At 49.7% G+C, this 14596-nt stretch overlaps 7 protein-coding genes and 1 non-coding gene across 8 annotated transcripts in view; 4 read left to right on the top strand and 4 right to left on the bottom strand.

Moving 5' to 3' along the window:
• The window catches only part of UREG_06155 (uncharacterized protein), a gene marked incomplete at both ends in the record, with an annotated part of 1502 nt that extends 1385 nt beyond the window's left edge, over nucleotides 1–117 (bottom strand). The window contains one exon of the mRNA XM_002583142.1: nucleotides 60–117. Coding sequence (XP_002583188.1) covers nucleotides 60–117 — 58 coding nt within the window. The remainder of the gene's footprint in view (nucleotides 1–59) is intronic.
• Nucleotides 118–898: 781 nt separating this feature from the next.
• On the bottom strand, nucleotides 899–1736 carry UREG_06154 (uncharacterized protein; the record flags this gene model as incomplete). Its single annotated transcript, XM_002583141.1, has 2 exons — nucleotides 899–1041; nucleotides 1307–1736. The coding sequence occupies 2 exons, from the start codon at nucleotides 1734–1736 to the stop codon at nucleotides 899–901; spliced, it is 573 nt and encodes a 190-aa protein (XP_002583187.1).
• An 816-nt stretch (nucleotides 1737–2552) lies between these two features.
• UREG_06153 (uncharacterized protein) lies at nucleotides 2553–4551 on the bottom strand (the record flags this gene model as incomplete). Its single annotated transcript, XM_002583140.1, is given in 6 exon segments — nucleotides 2553–3041; nucleotides 3060–3263; nucleotides 3308–3435; nucleotides 3468–3859; nucleotides 3926–4085; nucleotides 4152–4551. 6 exon segments carry the CDS (start codon nucleotides 4549–4551, stop codon nucleotides 2553–2555), a joined length of 1773 nt encoding a protein of 590 aa, XP_002583186.1.
• A 988-nt stretch (nucleotides 4552–5539) lies between these two features.
• UREG_06152 (uncharacterized protein) lies at nucleotides 5540–6510 on the bottom strand (the record flags this gene model as incomplete). Its single annotated transcript, XM_002583139.1, has 3 exons — nucleotides 5540–5622; nucleotides 5716–5886; nucleotides 5940–6510. 3 exons carry the CDS (start codon nucleotides 6508–6510, stop codon nucleotides 5540–5542), a joined length of 825 nt encoding a protein of 274 aa, XP_002583185.1.
• A 488-nt stretch (nucleotides 6511–6998) lies between these two features.
• On the top strand, nucleotides 6999–7684 carry UREG_06151 (uncharacterized protein; the record flags this gene model as incomplete). The annotated part of the gene is made up of 3 exons (XM_002583138.1): nucleotides 6999–7069; nucleotides 7230–7334; nucleotides 7603–7684. 3 exons carry the CDS (start codon nucleotides 6999–7001, stop codon nucleotides 7682–7684), a joined length of 258 nt encoding a protein of 85 aa, XP_002583184.1.
• Nucleotides 7685–9191: 1507 nt separating this feature from the next.
• On the top strand, nucleotides 9192–9281 carry UREG_08022. Its single transcript has one exon. It is a non-coding gene; the product is annotated as a tRNA-Asp (tRNA).
• A 349-nt stretch (nucleotides 9282–9630) lies between these two features.
• On the top strand, nucleotides 9631–11247 carry UREG_06150 (uncharacterized protein; the record flags this gene model as incomplete). Its single annotated transcript, XM_002583137.1, has 1 exon — nucleotides 9631–11247. The coding sequence occupies one exon, from the start codon at nucleotides 9631–9633 to the stop codon at nucleotides 11245–11247; it is 1617 nt and encodes a 538-aa protein (XP_002583183.1).
• Nucleotides 11248–12465: 1218 nt separating this feature from the next.
• On the top strand, nucleotides 12466–14560 carry UREG_06149 (uncharacterized protein; the record flags this gene model as incomplete). The annotated part of the gene is made up of 3 exons (XM_002583136.1): nucleotides 12466–13822; nucleotides 13889–14500; nucleotides 14547–14560. The coding sequence occupies 3 exons, from the start codon at nucleotides 12466–12468 to the stop codon at nucleotides 14558–14560; spliced, it is 1983 nt and encodes a 660-aa protein (XP_002583182.1).
• Between the last annotated feature and the right edge of the window lie 36 nt (nucleotides 14561–14596).

Here is a 14596-nt window from a genome sequence, read left to right as displayed (position 1 = left end):
GCTCCACCAATGCCCGCCCCACGGCGCGGTGGATGGAAGGTATGTGCCCATGCGCACACGAGGCCAAGGGCCAGAGGGGACATTGAAGAGAAGAAGAAGGGGGAGAAGGAGGGCCATGGTAGAAATCTTCAAGCGTCAAATAAAAAGTCTCTTCCCTGAGAGAGCGAGCAAGGGAAAGACGAAATGAATGAAGGGAAAGGAAAGAAAAAAAGAAGGAAAAGAAGTAGTAATTATAATAAGAACAAAAGAGCGGCGAAGACCAGTTCGATATTTGTTACCCGCACAACACTGACCACCTGCGAACTGACGGTGCCAGAGAGCAGGGTGGAGCCAACGAGGGTCTATATATGTCTGTTCTCCATCGAGGATGCGACTCTAACCCAGATATGACAAGCATACAGAGTTCAGGCCAAAGAGGGCAATCAGGCCAGGGCCTGGCAGGAAGGATGTGTCAAGTGTGCATCAACGCTGATTCAACCAGCATAAATCCGGCAGGCCTAACGTGTGTCCTCCCCATCTCTGGGTAGCCGCATTGGAGATAGTAGCACCTGGGCAACTCGAAAGAGGAATGGCTTTGCTCTGGAACTTCTTTCGTCCATAGAATCCGGACCCGAAAAGGGCAGTCTGCCTCTTGTTTTGAGATCCGTTTTGGAAAACGCCAACTTGCTCGACCCGTGTCTGAATAGTGTCGGTTTAATACACCAGTACTCGACCCCCGACGCAGGTTTATGCCGGGAGGCGGTCTCCAGCATCTGACAGGTTTGCGGTGACGTTGCATCCGGCCGAGCTTCACACAGGAAAACGTTGAAATAGCGCCAAGCAGGAGAACAGCGCCATGGATGGAGGAAGGCGACTGGATTCGCAGCACTCTTCCGGTTGGAAACTCGGGGCCAGGGGTTCAGGAGTCATGAAGCATTCCGTGTTGAATTTCCTCGGAAGCGGCTTGGCAGGCGGCGCCGAGCCCTCCGCCGAGAGTCTTGACTGCCAGGAACGCGGAGCTTTTTACAACTTCCAAGTGCTTGGGAGCCGGAATGGTGAGATCTAGGCATGTGGCGGGCTTTTTTGATGGGCAAAATCACTTCTTTTCTCGAGCGGAAAAGAATCTCCAACACTGCACACAATTAAACTCTTCCGCACGCTTCCATCCTCCCCTGCCCCCATCCTCAAGATTATCTCTCGACCCTTGCCGCCATCACTGACCCCATGTCCGCGAAATCCCGAAAGATCTCTCCACCGGCTCTGCCCTTCTCATCAAACACAACCCCTTCGCCTTTCAACAGCGCCGTTTTTTCGACAGAATACTCACCCCCGTTCCCCCATTTCCCCTTATAACCGCCAATGGTGCGGTCCGTCGCAAGGACGCGGTGACACGGGACCTCAGGTGCAAAAGGATTCGTCTTCATTGCATTGCCGATGGCGCGGGCTGATGACGACAGGTGTGCGGATAAAGTGGAGTACGTCGTCCAACGGCCTGCGGGAACGGATAAGAGGGTGCGGTAGACCAGTCGGCGGTATGGGGTTAAAGACGGATGGCTGGAGATACGACGGAGAGAGCGAGCAACGGCTTCCTGGTCCACTGGAAATGGATAATGGGTGATCGACGAACTAGATTTTGACGCTTTAACGACATCAGGTTTAGTCGATGAGGGCCGAGTCGAAGACCGTCGTTGTTGCAGACTCTTCGCAGTCCGACGGGCGTTCACTCTCGTTGTTGCTGTTGCCTTTGACGCGGCCATCTCGCTGGCGCATACAAGACCACCAAGCAATTGTCGCTCAATGCTTGGTATCACGGTTGACACAGTGTGACACCGAAACTAGGCGGAGATCGACACAAGGATCGGCTGCCGATGAACACCAGAGGCTCCCGATGCAACGCAGAATGGTATCCCCAGTAGCGAAGCGACAGTCGGCTGTTCACACTCGTCCTTGGAGAGGAAGTTCTATCCTCCAGAGGGCGCCCTCGCTGCCCAACGCGCCGTATTTCTACTTGAACGCGACTCGGCAGTGCGGCTGAAGTGACAAATCAACGCGTCGCCCCACATGACCTGAATATAGCCAATCACATGCATGCCGTAAACCAGCGTGGTGCTAGACCCAGAGAGGAAGGGCCAAACCTTCCTCAGCCTGAAGAGGAAGGCGTTCTTAATGAGACGGTGCCTGTCGCGAACTTGTTCTCCTCAGCATCAAACAGTTTGATGGTGAGGAGAAGTGAAGGGCTTCGATGCAGGAGAAACTGAGGATGTGGAACACGTGGCCCGTCTCTGAACAAGGTGTTCACTGTCCAAATTCTTGAACGGTCTCAGTTGAGCAGCAATCCATGTTGGCAACACAGAAATGCTCGAGTGATATTGCATGGCTTCATTATTGAGAGCAGCTAATGTTGGGAGCGAATTTGAGGAATATATCTATTTCCCTGAGCTAGCAGCAAGAGAGAAGCGATGGCTGGGCGCGGATTATTGACAGGTTCCCCCTGGCGATAATCAAGGGATGGCTTGCATCGAGGATATTATCATGAATCCAGCCAAGCTCCCAAGCTTCGCGTGATTCCCCTCTTAATTACTGCTTTTCTGCATCTCCTTGGACGCTGCGACTTGTAGCTTCCCGGCCTCCTCATCCAGTTCCCCATTCTTCAACTGCGCCGTTGCCTGGGCGAAATTAGGGTTCTCATGTTTGAGCTGCGCAAAGGTGCGCTCCGCGTCCCAAGCCCAAGGGGAATCCGCAGCGAACAGGAGATCCATGTCTTCCAACGTACGCTGGTTTGATTCGGGATAAAACGCCCAGACCATAGGGATGGTGATGACGTTGCTGATGGCGAAAACATAGAGAGTCTTTTCTCCGATCGAATCGAACATCACGGGACAAAGTAGGGTCTGATTCCTAATCCCTTTAGCGTTTTTTATCGAGCATGAGGGCAAAGTCTCAAGAATAATGCGTACCAACCAGCCGTTCCCAACACTCCATCCCACCACTCCCCATGCATTGCCCTTCCCTCGCACCGCCAGCGGGAATATCTCGGCAGGATACAGCCAAGGCACAGTCAGCTATGTCGCTCCAAAGACAAACGTGAAAATGAAAATCATGGATGCAGCTGCAGCTCCGAATTGCGATGCCTTCGAGGCATCGCCCGCGTTCGTAGCATTGATCGCAATTCGTGCGAAACCACCAGCAAGGAACATCGCAATTTCTTGCCCGACGGAGCCCCAATACAGCGTCCATCGGCGACCGATGCGATCAAGGGTAAAGACGCAAATCAATGTCGATATCTGTACAATATTTATTAGCGACTGATGACGCGAGCTCGACAGACCATGTTTTCTACCATGTAGAAGATTTTATTCAGTCCACTTATCCACTGACTTTTCATAACACCGAAACCCGCGATTCGGAAGATTGTAGGCGCGTCTGGCGAATGATCGGTCAACACTTGCATGCGATCTAAACGGAAATTGGGTAACTCGATAACGCACAGATGGTGACTCCAGCTATACCAACCCATTCCTGCATGATTTGTAGCCAGACGACTAGCTCGACCCGTCTTCCAATGTGTAGTTTCCCCGAACCGCGGCCCGTAAACATCGAAAAGTAAGATGTGCTATACGAGAGAGTCTTCTCGAGCTCTGCGACGTGTTTGATATCTTGGAACTCTGCTTCTGCTCGAGAGACATCCTCGCCCTCATCGCCGCGAAGACGGGCAAGGATGAACCGTGCTTCTTGATCGCGACCCATTTTAACCAGCCATCGAGGCGATTCAGGGAAAAACCAAACGGCTCCAAACAGAATGAGAAGTGGAATTATTTGAAATGCAATGGGAAATCTCCATCGAAAAGCTGAAGCCCCATTGTCAATATACGAAAGGCCACTGCGCAAAGGAGTTAGTTTCTAGACGGCCAGGGAATGTGTAATATAGAAGGCAATCGACACCAACTATTCGAGCCAGTACGCGACGACGACGCCGAAGATGTTGAGAGTAAATTCAATGGCGATAAACTGCCCTCTTGAAGTGTGTTCCGCCGTTTCAGTAGCCCAAACAGGGACGATGGCGTTCAGGATACCAGTTCCAAAGCCGTTGATAAGTCGCGCTATAACTGTAGGTCAGCTTCCGCTTGGTCGGCTTGCTGGTTAGTTTCCCGGTTGGCCATCAGTGGACCTACCGAAGATCATCCAGACATGGTTTCGCGCTGAGCACTGCAATCCGGCCCCGAGAATGCCCCAGATTGAACCCAGGGCAATAGATTTGATTCTCCCAATCCGATCGCCGATCCATCCACCGAACAACGCTCCTATCAATGTTCCTAAGTAATATACGGAGACGATACCACCCTGCAACAAGCTATTAGTGATGACTGGCGTATGGGGTGAGCCGTTGACCGTCGCCGTATGGCCAAATTTCATGAGGTCGATGTAATCTTTCGCATTGTTGACGCCGCCCATCATTCCTTGATCATAACCGAAGAAGAAAATAGATAGAGCGGCAATGGTGTTGATTGCGATAAGAAGCCGACATTTCTTGAGCCGATTGGCAACATTCCATGACGATATTGGACTCTTCATCATGAACAGCTGAATATTCTTGCCGCACAATACAAAACAGGTCAATTCAAGGATAGGTTATGGAGCTTGCACGGCTAGAAAACAGTATAGTTAAAGGTACCGCATGCTGTATATATTTCCAAAAAACTAAAAATAATCTTTCTTTCTAAAGCTCTTTCACTGGAGAAGCTTTTTCATCCTTGGATATGTGGATCGTGTAACCCAGCACGGTAACTATCTCGAGGTTCAAGCCGCGAAAGCGATGTGCAGGCGTCACTCCACCAGGCAATCATGTTCCTTAGGTTTGATAGTTGCTGGTTCCAGCTCCGGGCCATGTTTCCTGGGGAACGGCGGTGTGAAATCGTCACACTGGAGTCTGGCATGTGCCACCATTGTTCCCAGGACGAACTTGGTGGGACTCTACTCGGCGTGATATTTCAACCGGTCATCGTGAAGTCTCTTGAATGAGTCCAGGCTGAGAACGGCGTGTATGACAAGAGAGGCAGAGAAAAACGGTTCGACCACCACGAGTCTACTTTTGCCTCTAGCAGTCTGGAGTGGAAACGGTGTAGGATGTCGATGTTGAGATGTTGCATCGCAAAGGACGGTCGTCGCGGAAGCCAAGCCCATTCTGACAGATGTGGACATCCCGCGGCAACCATTCCCATAACGGCAATTCCGGGCCGGAAGCTTGACTCAAAGGGGTTCAGGAACTCGAGAACCTTAGATCAAGAAGATATCAACACGGTTAAAGCTGGGGTGGACTGGGCAAAAGACCAGAAAATCTATTGATAAGTGCTCTGTAGTGGATAACTAACTAGTCACTTAACTAATTAATAAAGCCCTTTATGTCTCCTAATCGCGTCATCAGCAAAAGATCCGGACGGACCGCTCAACCGCTTTGTATCATCCCGATAAATGTTTCTTATCGTGCTAAGCCTTCATGGTCGGGAGGTCTCTTTCATTCTGCCTTTATGAAGTAACCCGTGTTCAAGTGGCAAGTTATTTTTCAAGCCAGTGCAATGCATCCGAAATCCAACCGTGGTTGGAGTGACGAGTTGCCGTAAGAAAAAGGGGGTTTTTTAATAATATCTGTTCATTAGTAGGAGTAAATAATATTTTAGGGCTTTCTTTTCGCTCCTGCGTGCGGTTGCTGAGGGAGCGAGGCCCTTTCTGCAAGCATACAGACTTTTGACCAGTCCATTCCCCATTTATCGAGCAGCATATCCATATAAGCATCGGGGTCCACACCGACATCAACCTCAGTTGCCTCACTCTCGCTTTGTTCATCCGAATATACCACAACTTCATAGAACTTGGCTAGTTCCCTGACGGTTTTAAGGGCGGCTTGTGGCCCTAGAAGATATGTTAAAATATCCTTGGATGGAGCATAAACTTGTGGGACGTACTATGTGGTGGTAGGATTTCAGCTTCTTCCTTGGCCGACTGACCTAACTTGAAGAGGGCTTTCATGTGTTTGGGCATCTTAGGATGCGATCGCCACTCGTACTCATTGGAGCGAATGAGCTTCAGGACTTTGATTGGATTTATGGGCTGGTGCAATCGGCGAAGCAGTCCATTTGCTTTCATGGCTTTGTCGTTTGCCAGCTGAGCCTTGATATCACGAAGCTCTTGTTCAAGTCCTTCGAATCGCTTATCAACAGCTTCGAACCTCTCATCCATCTTTTTCTCAACTTTTTCGAACCGTTTATCGACAGCTTCGAACTTCTCATCTATCTTTTGCTCCATTTTATCTAGTCTTTTGATATTAGGAAGTTCCCTGAGTTGATCCACGACGAGGTTCATCTGATGCCGATGCCGACGGTCCATTTCCTGGCTATGGTTGTCAAGCGACCGGCCTAATATCCGTAGGCTGTAATCGACGTATGTCCAATCATTGTTAGTCGGGGGAGGAGTCTGTGCATTTGTTCGAGCCAGTTCAGTTATCACTGCGGTAGACCGCGGGAATGTCTGAGCCATGATGAAGGGAAAAGACAAAACTCGATGTGATATATTCAGATGTGAAGCACGTAAGAGGTTGATGATAAGTTGGGCTTGAACATTGGAGATTGAAGAGAGAGTCGCGAGGGTTCAATGCCCAGGCAGCAACGCGTGGATTATGTAACTACAAAAGCCAGAATACCATACGATACAGCGTTACTGCGTAGAGATCACTAGAGTGATGGTACGATTTCGTAATAGTTGCGTATTTTGGAAATCGGCTGCTAATTTGTATAGAAGTGCGTGAAGGGGAGGTTTGTCCCAGATTTGATTTTTATTATTTACGTAGAATGAGTGCACAGTGTAAGGTGGATGGAGCATACCAGGGCTCCAAACCATCAGTTCACACTTATATGTAGCACTAGCTACGTATTTTCGGCTTTATATGTGATGATCACTTCGTTGAAGCCAGAGGAAGCGCAATTCTGTTCACATCGCCCTGAAGCGGCCGGAGATTGCCCCTTAAAATGCCATTACTGAACTTGGCCGCTCTTGGGTATGTTGCACCGACTGGATGCTACACCGGATGGGGCAAATAGTACGTCTCCTGCACGCTAGATCATCAAATGCCCAGGAATACGGAGTACCTGCCATAGGGATATCGTGTGCAGAGCGATCTTGCCTCTGCTTATTTGAGTTGTTTAATAGCGTATCACTAAGAATTTTCCTCTTGTAGACAAACACTTAAAATCATCCAGCCCGTATGCCAGGCCGGCATATATGCCATTAAAGCGAATTGTGAAGATTATTAAACAAGGAGGAACAGTGGTAAGGGTTCCAAGTAGTCGCAGTTCGGGGCGAAGGTGAGCAGGCTTCGAGAGTCGTATTCTGAGTATTTTAAGAGAACCAGCCACTGAAACCTCACGCCCTGCACGTGGATACCGTCGGCTTGCGTGGGTGATGCCTCCAGGTACGAGTTTCATGCAAAGTTTGCCGTCGTTGCAGTTGGAGCAAATAACCCAAGGGACTGCCCCCGGTGCCGGGTCCAAACCAGCACACTGAGTGTGTTGACACATGTAACAGTATGGGCAATAGACCCAGTGCTTCTGAATACTATTATTCTTTCCGCAGCAAGACACGGAGTGCTGAAAGGTTCGTACCGAAAGCTTTTGAATTTGCGGAATTGTTGAGTAGTACCGTTCTTGAAAAATAAATGAAGCTTGGGACAATGCCAGTGCGTCCCTCGAAGTGCAATATCCAAGAACCAGATCCAGAACCTCGGGTGGTAGAGCAACTCCAAGCTGCTCTCTGTAGGCAAGGGATGGTTTCCAGCAGTATGAAGATAGAACGTAGCATAGTAAACGAAAGCCAGGAGAGCAATGCAAAGTCGATGTGTTGGCAATGAGGGGAAGAATCTGGGAGCATAAAACAGATGCGGACGAAATTTCAACAAAGGCAACATGTCTGAGTGATAGGATAATTAAAGAAGCAGAGTTCTTTCGGAGACTCTTTAGAAAAAATTGAGCCTTATAAATGGCTGCCGAGATTGAGGCTCTTGTGTCGATATAGCTGTGAAGCATGACAAGGTATCCATGGAACCAGAAAATATCGGCTTGAGGAGCCTGCCAGCGAGGAAAGTTTGTGCCATTAATCTGATAATCAATCTGGGTGTTGGAAGAACCTTCAAGGTCCCAGGCCGCAATACGTAGTAGGCCAATGGCAAGTGTGTTAAATGACATAGATGGGTAACACCAAGTTGTTGGATCGTCAATAAAAGCTCGCCATATAAAACAGAAGTCGAGGAAAATGCAAAGTTGTAGCTCGATTAGGGCAGTGGGCTGGTCAGGCAGGATATCAAGTCCTTTCAGCGTGATTTGCGGTATCACATCTAATACCTCGTCTTCAATTTCAGACACCCCGCCTGGAACTTTGGCTAGGGAGTCGAGCACCAGTCCACACGATTCATCCAGGCAAGAAAGCAATATCTGGCGAGGGCAAGGTTGGGGCAGGCCATCAACGCTCTCCCACCGAGTGATTATCAAGATTCCCGCGTCGACATCGATGGTGTATATGTAGTCCAAATTCGATTGCAGCGGGCTGGGGAAGGCCACCAGCTCCCAGCCATTTAATTTATCCAGCGAAGTTATGATGGATTTGATTCGGCTCACGGTGCCCCGCTGGTCTGGCGAGCTGATACGGGTCCTCTGGTCGTGGAGTCGATACCATTTCCCTTTTGGGCACTCAATTAATCCCAGCAGTATCAAGAAAATGTATCACGCACCGGCAAAACGCAAGTTCCATAGGCCTCTGGTTCCCATTTGCAGCGAGCACGAAAGAGCGGGTCACCGTCGGTTGGGCGCGCGTCCGAGATAGACTGAAGTGGGTAAATTCCAGAATTCAGTTGATTTTGTGCCAAAGTTCTGGGATCTTCTCCAATCCTATTGGGGTTCGATCTTTGTGAGATTTTGTAATGAGTGAAGTGCTAATAGTTAGTTAGCCGAGGAGAGGACAAGGCTTGTTGTACGCGGTTATCCACGAAGAGGAACGCCCCCAACCGTGTTGTCATTTCGATGGCAAAGTAATGAGATTCACTCAAGTGATGCTCGGGACCGGCATGGGCAAGGACTGTTGTTGGCAACCCCTACAATTTTGGATACTAAAGGGGTCTACAACTTGTAAATCGGATATCAGAAGATCTAGCAGCTGTGCTATGCAACAATTCCTCGATGGTCTAACGGTTATGATTTCCGCTTGTCAAGTTAGTCAACTAACAAGCGCGGGAGACCAGGGTTCGACTCCCTGTCGGGGAGGAATTTCTTTTTTGGCCATTTGATGGGCAGAAATGCCTTTAACCGGGTAGCATCCTGAGCGAGACCATAAAAAAGTCGTGGAATTAACTATCATGAGATAGACTGCGAGTGGAAGATCGAGACATTCATCACTTTTGCTCTGTCGCGAAATCAACCCCTTGGCACAGTATGACCGGCGCTTGTTAGTTCCAGTCGTCTAAACGCCCATTCTCCCCGCCAACTAACTAGTTGGTTATCCGGGGCTGCATGAGATGTTCTTCTCCCTATCAGATGCGAATATGCAGTTGCGATCCCGACACCTTGGGCATCAGGTCTATAATCACGGGCTGCTCGCTCGATGCATCTCATAATGGCGGAGTCGATCCAGTCCCTCAAACGATCCTACACGGTTCCTTCCAGACCTCCGCATCGCATGCGGCACTCCCTGGGCTCATACGACACACCGCACATTTCCATTCCCTCTGACGATCTGCTGTTCTACCATCCCTCGGCGACTATCGTTAAATTCGAACTCCCGCAATCCTCCAGTTCTAGCCCTATTCTCCCCGACCTAGACTACCCTGTTGATGCTATCGAGACGCTGCCTTGGAAGACGCGGTCTGAAACAATTGCTGCCATCGGGGTATTAAGGATAGAAAACGTTGCTGGGTCGGCGGCCTTCCTTAAATCTGGCAACGTGGTGTATGCCCTCTTAAAAAACTGCCAATGCTGGTGCGTTGATGCCAAATCCAAATTCGTTCTGCGTGTGAGGAAGCTCACGTACTACCGGATCGAATTTCCGCATGAAACGGAGGAGGACGCACACAAGGTGGAAGAGTGGAAACAAGTTCTGTCGAAGATAATCCGGTATGAAATAACGCCCTGTCCTTTCAAACGAGGGTTTTCCGTCCAACTCCCGGAAGAAGCGAAAACCCCCAAGAAGAAGCGAGCATGGCGCCCTAAAACAACATTCAATCTGCCTGTGCGCCCGCTGGACTTTGAAGGGAGCGTGTGCTCTGATGACCGCGAGTCAAGTGATTTTGGGAGTGCCGGAGATGAGATAGACACCCACAGTGAACGGAGCGGCAGCCTGCCTCCTGTCGGGCGGCGCTATTCTTACGACCATCGATCATCACCAATACCCATCCCGAAGAGGGCGAGCTTCCGAGTAGTCTCAGAGCCGACACCGAATTTTGAATCTTTGCTCGCACGGTTTCAGCCCGGGCCCAGGTCCGACAAGAGCAGCTGTGACGAAGTCGGGAGCATCGCCTCAAGTGCGTCATCCTTCCATTCGGTGATCGATAACTCCCCGTCTCCGCCTTTAGAATCCTATTCCACTCCGCCGTCTCCCCGACTACCTGCGTCCGAAAGCCCGCCGCATGTGGCTACAAAGCCTAGCCATACTAGAGATACTTCCGTAGCGACCGTCGTCCCTGAGCCTGCAGACGATCCTAGCCCTTTGTCACCGCCACCACTGTCACCCCCGCCAACTATCCACGACCAAGACACCTCTACCAACTCCCGCACATCAGCTGAATTGGGCTCATCTCCCCAAGCTCCAACCCACAATGATCTAGAGGTCCCTGTAGAGAACCGAAACTCAACTATCCGCCGACGCATTCGCGCTTCAAGGCAGCGCTCCTTTTCTCCCTTACCACCATCATCGACGCTATTTACACCCACTCCAAGGTCTCCTATTAATAACTTGATTGATGCTGTTTTTGAAAAGACCTATACCTTTGTACTTGGTCCCCCTATACACCTTTTAGTGATGTTTTTAAGACTTGCAGCTGAAGTGGCTGCGGGGGATAACCCTCGGGGCGCAGCAGGTCCTGGCCCGAGGAGACCCTCCTTTCGACCTGAGACGATGGACGATACTGACGATATTTGGAGTGAAGATGACTTTGGCAATCCGCTTTCTTCAGCTGCTACAAAGCAAAGCAGAGATTATCCGTCGGGCGCGGATTCTTCAGACGAAGTGGACTGATAAGCGAAGATACCAAGTCTCCATTCCAGAGCTATGAAGTTTATTGACATTTCTTGAAATCTGTTTTAATTATCTTTTTGGCGAGAACCTATATTGATGCGCACTGGTATAATGGGCTTTTCTGGTTTATCTTGGGCGGTAACGTGGTATGGCCCCGTTGACGCCCTGAATATGTAATTCTAGCTTTTCGTCCTTGGTATTTTAACATCGCCGCCTCCATTCCACAGGCTGCATATCGCCCGCTCGCAAATGATCATGGTATTCTATCAATGAAGGCAACTCGCGATTGTTGCATGTCCAAAGGCGCAAATTTCTCCGTCTAAACACCGGTTGATGCCAAATAAATGCACCGGCCATAAAATCAGTGCGTAAAAATTCCAGCGTATCCGTCGTACGCGGTTGTCTTCTGTGTCCCGTGGGCCCATACTCCGCACCAGGCGTTCCTCTCCCACCATGAACGATCTGTCATCCTTTTGTGACCTTTCCCTTTGATTTCCCCCTTCTTCTTCCCACTCCGATCCCTCCTTTTCAACCCCACCATCCCCGCTTTACACAGCTCCGCATATCGTAGGTAAAATGCTTCTAATTCCTCCGGCTGGACGACTGTGGAAGCCTTCACTTTGGCAGTCTTATGGCGGCCATTCGAGGCGCGGATAAGGATTGGCGACTGACTGGGTGGAAAGGTGGTCGTTGTGGTTGTTACATCTTCGGATGCAGGGGAGTCATTGCTAGATGTCGTCTTCGTGGTCGTAGACTGGCTGGACGGTTGAGTTGGTAAGAGCTTTTGTGTAAGGAAAATGGACCCGCGGACGGAGGTGGATTGGTTGGCTAAGAGGCTTTTTAGATGTGTAAAGAACTATTGCTTGGAGGTTAGCTATATGCAAGGCAGGCCGAGAAGCGATTCGACATACCTCATCGTTCGAGAGGTGGTGGGAAGTCATGGTAGTGCGGTTCTGTGAGCAAGATATTCGAGCAGAATGCAAAAATATATACTTGAAACTCTTCGGGGCTGAGAAAACTGCATGAACCGGCCTGTTGTGCACAGTGTATCCTGTGCTTTTGAACGCTTCCGGTTGATGTTGCCAAGACCTGGCCGTCCAGTGCACGGACCACTTCGTTCCTGAGGAACAAAAAAAGTAATTGAAGACTTTGACGCCGGACTGTGTATGCGCAAGCCAATAAGTGGCAATTGTACGACAGAGATTCCCTCCTGTGGATATGACCCGGCCTTCGCATAATACAACACTACTCCCCCGGCAACTCCGCGAAGAATTAGGCCTCAAAGATACGTCCCAAACTGGCGCAAGACACAGTGGTGCCCGCAACGAATTGTCGCGAAAGGAGCGTCGGAAAGCAGAAAGATCGCGGAAAGGAACCGGACCACAACAGGGGAGGAGCCATAATCAGAAACGGAAGCAGAGAGACGAGGCTTTTGACGATGGCCATGGAGGAAAGCGAGCGAAAGCGAGGCAACCTGATAAGCCACAGAAGCTTAAGTCGATTTTGAAAAGGACGAACCCTGTGGAGCCGGAATCCGAAGAGTCTGACTTGGATAACTTGGACATTGACCTTGATGAAGGGGAAGATGAATACGAAGACTCGGAAGTTGACCCGGAGCCGAATCATCGCAAAATACCTCAGGCCGTTCAGGACAAGCTCACAGAAGATGATGCTGAGATCGCGGCTTTGGAAAAAAAGCTTGGTCTTAAGAACAAAAAGAAATTACCCAAAGTGTTTGCGGAAGACGGATTGGGCGACTTGCTAGGCGATTTAGAATCAGGATCGGACGCTGAGGAGAAGAAGCGCAAGAGAGAGGGAGAAGAGTGGCTACAACGAAAAAGACAAAAGGCACAGATGTATACTGAGCGTGCGGGCGAACATGCTACGGATAGTGAGGAAATGGATGACGAGGACGAGGAGGATGAAGGAGAAGACTTTAGCCAGAGTGAGGACGACGAATTTGAGGGCTTTGACGATGATAACGACGAATTAGCGGCTCAAAAACCAAAACAAAGAGAGAATCCCTATCGGCCTCCTGGCGCTGCCAGTGATGTAGCCGCTACGAAATACGTCCCCCCATCCAAACGGATACCGTCCTCCGAATCAGAATCCTCTTCACGGCTAAGAAGGCAAATTCAAGGCCACTTGAACAAGCTGTCAGAGGCTAATATGATATCTATTCTCGGTGATATTGAGAGCCTCTACCGGGAACACCCTCGACAAACTATGACGTCCATGCTCATTGAGCTATTATTTGGCCTAGTTTGCAGCGGGGGCACTTTGAATGACACATTCATCATTCTTCACGCGGGTTTCATTGCTGCCTTATATAAGGTTGTGGGTATGGAATTTGGTGCAGAATTTATCCAAAATATTGTGGAACGCTTTGATTACTTGTACGAGATGGAGGAGAAGGAGGAACCGAACAAGAAGAGTATGACGAATATGTTGTCGTTGCTATCTCATCTTTATAATTTCCATGTCATCGGATGCGGCTTGATGTTTGACTATATTCGTTTGTTCTTGAAAACTATCAACGAGTTGAACACCGAGCTGCTCCTGAAAGTGGTGCGAAGTAAGTTCTTACCATTCTGTTACTCGGAACGAGCGTATCCCAATTCTTGACACTAACATGTGATAGACTCTGGCCCACAACTCCGGCAAGATGACCCTTCCGCTCTCAAAGACATTGTGCTCCTCATCCAGCCGGCCGTAGCCCGGGTTGAAGAAGCCACGCTTTCAGTCCGTACCAAGTTCATGATCGAAATGATCACCGACCTCAAAAATAACAAGCTAAAAAATGCCCCGGGGGCAAGTATCTCATCAGAACATATCACAAAAATGAGGAAGATTCTCGGTTCGCTCAACACAAGGGCTACCAGAGCTACCGAACCTTTGCGGATTGGGCGGGCGGATATCCACAATTCCGATAAACGGGGCAAATGGTGGCTCGTGGGTGCGAGTTGGAAAGCGGGATCAACTAGCAACGCGGATACTGACATGGCCAATGTCAATCCACACGCGGTTCTCCCAGATACCCTGGACGACGATCTAGGCGACGGCCGGGCTGTAGATCTGGCTCAATTGGCTAGAACACATCGAATGAATACCCAGGTTCGCCGGTCAATTTTCGTGGCAATATTGTCTGCGTCCGACTGCCAGGATGCTCACGTACGCCTGACGAAACTGCGCTTGAAACGAAATCAAGAAACTGAGATCCCGCAAGTTCTCATCCATTGTGCTTCGGAAGAAGGTACGTATAACCCATATTATACGTTGATCGCAAGAAAGCTTTGCAGCGATAGAAGAATGAAGATGGCCTTCCAATTTTCATTATGGGATGTATTCA

Source organism: Uncinocarpus reesii, genomic scaffold (genome assembly GCF_000003515.1).
Source record: "Uncinocarpus reesii 1704 scaffold_4 genomic scaffold, whole genome shotgun sequence".
In the NCBI taxonomy this organism is placed as follows: Eukaryota; Fungi; Ascomycota; class Eurotiomycetes; order Onygenales; family Onygenaceae; genus Uncinocarpus; species Uncinocarpus reesii.
The sequence above is the reverse complement of the archived record's forward strand: the minus strand, read 5'-3'. Positions and strand labels throughout refer to the sequence as shown.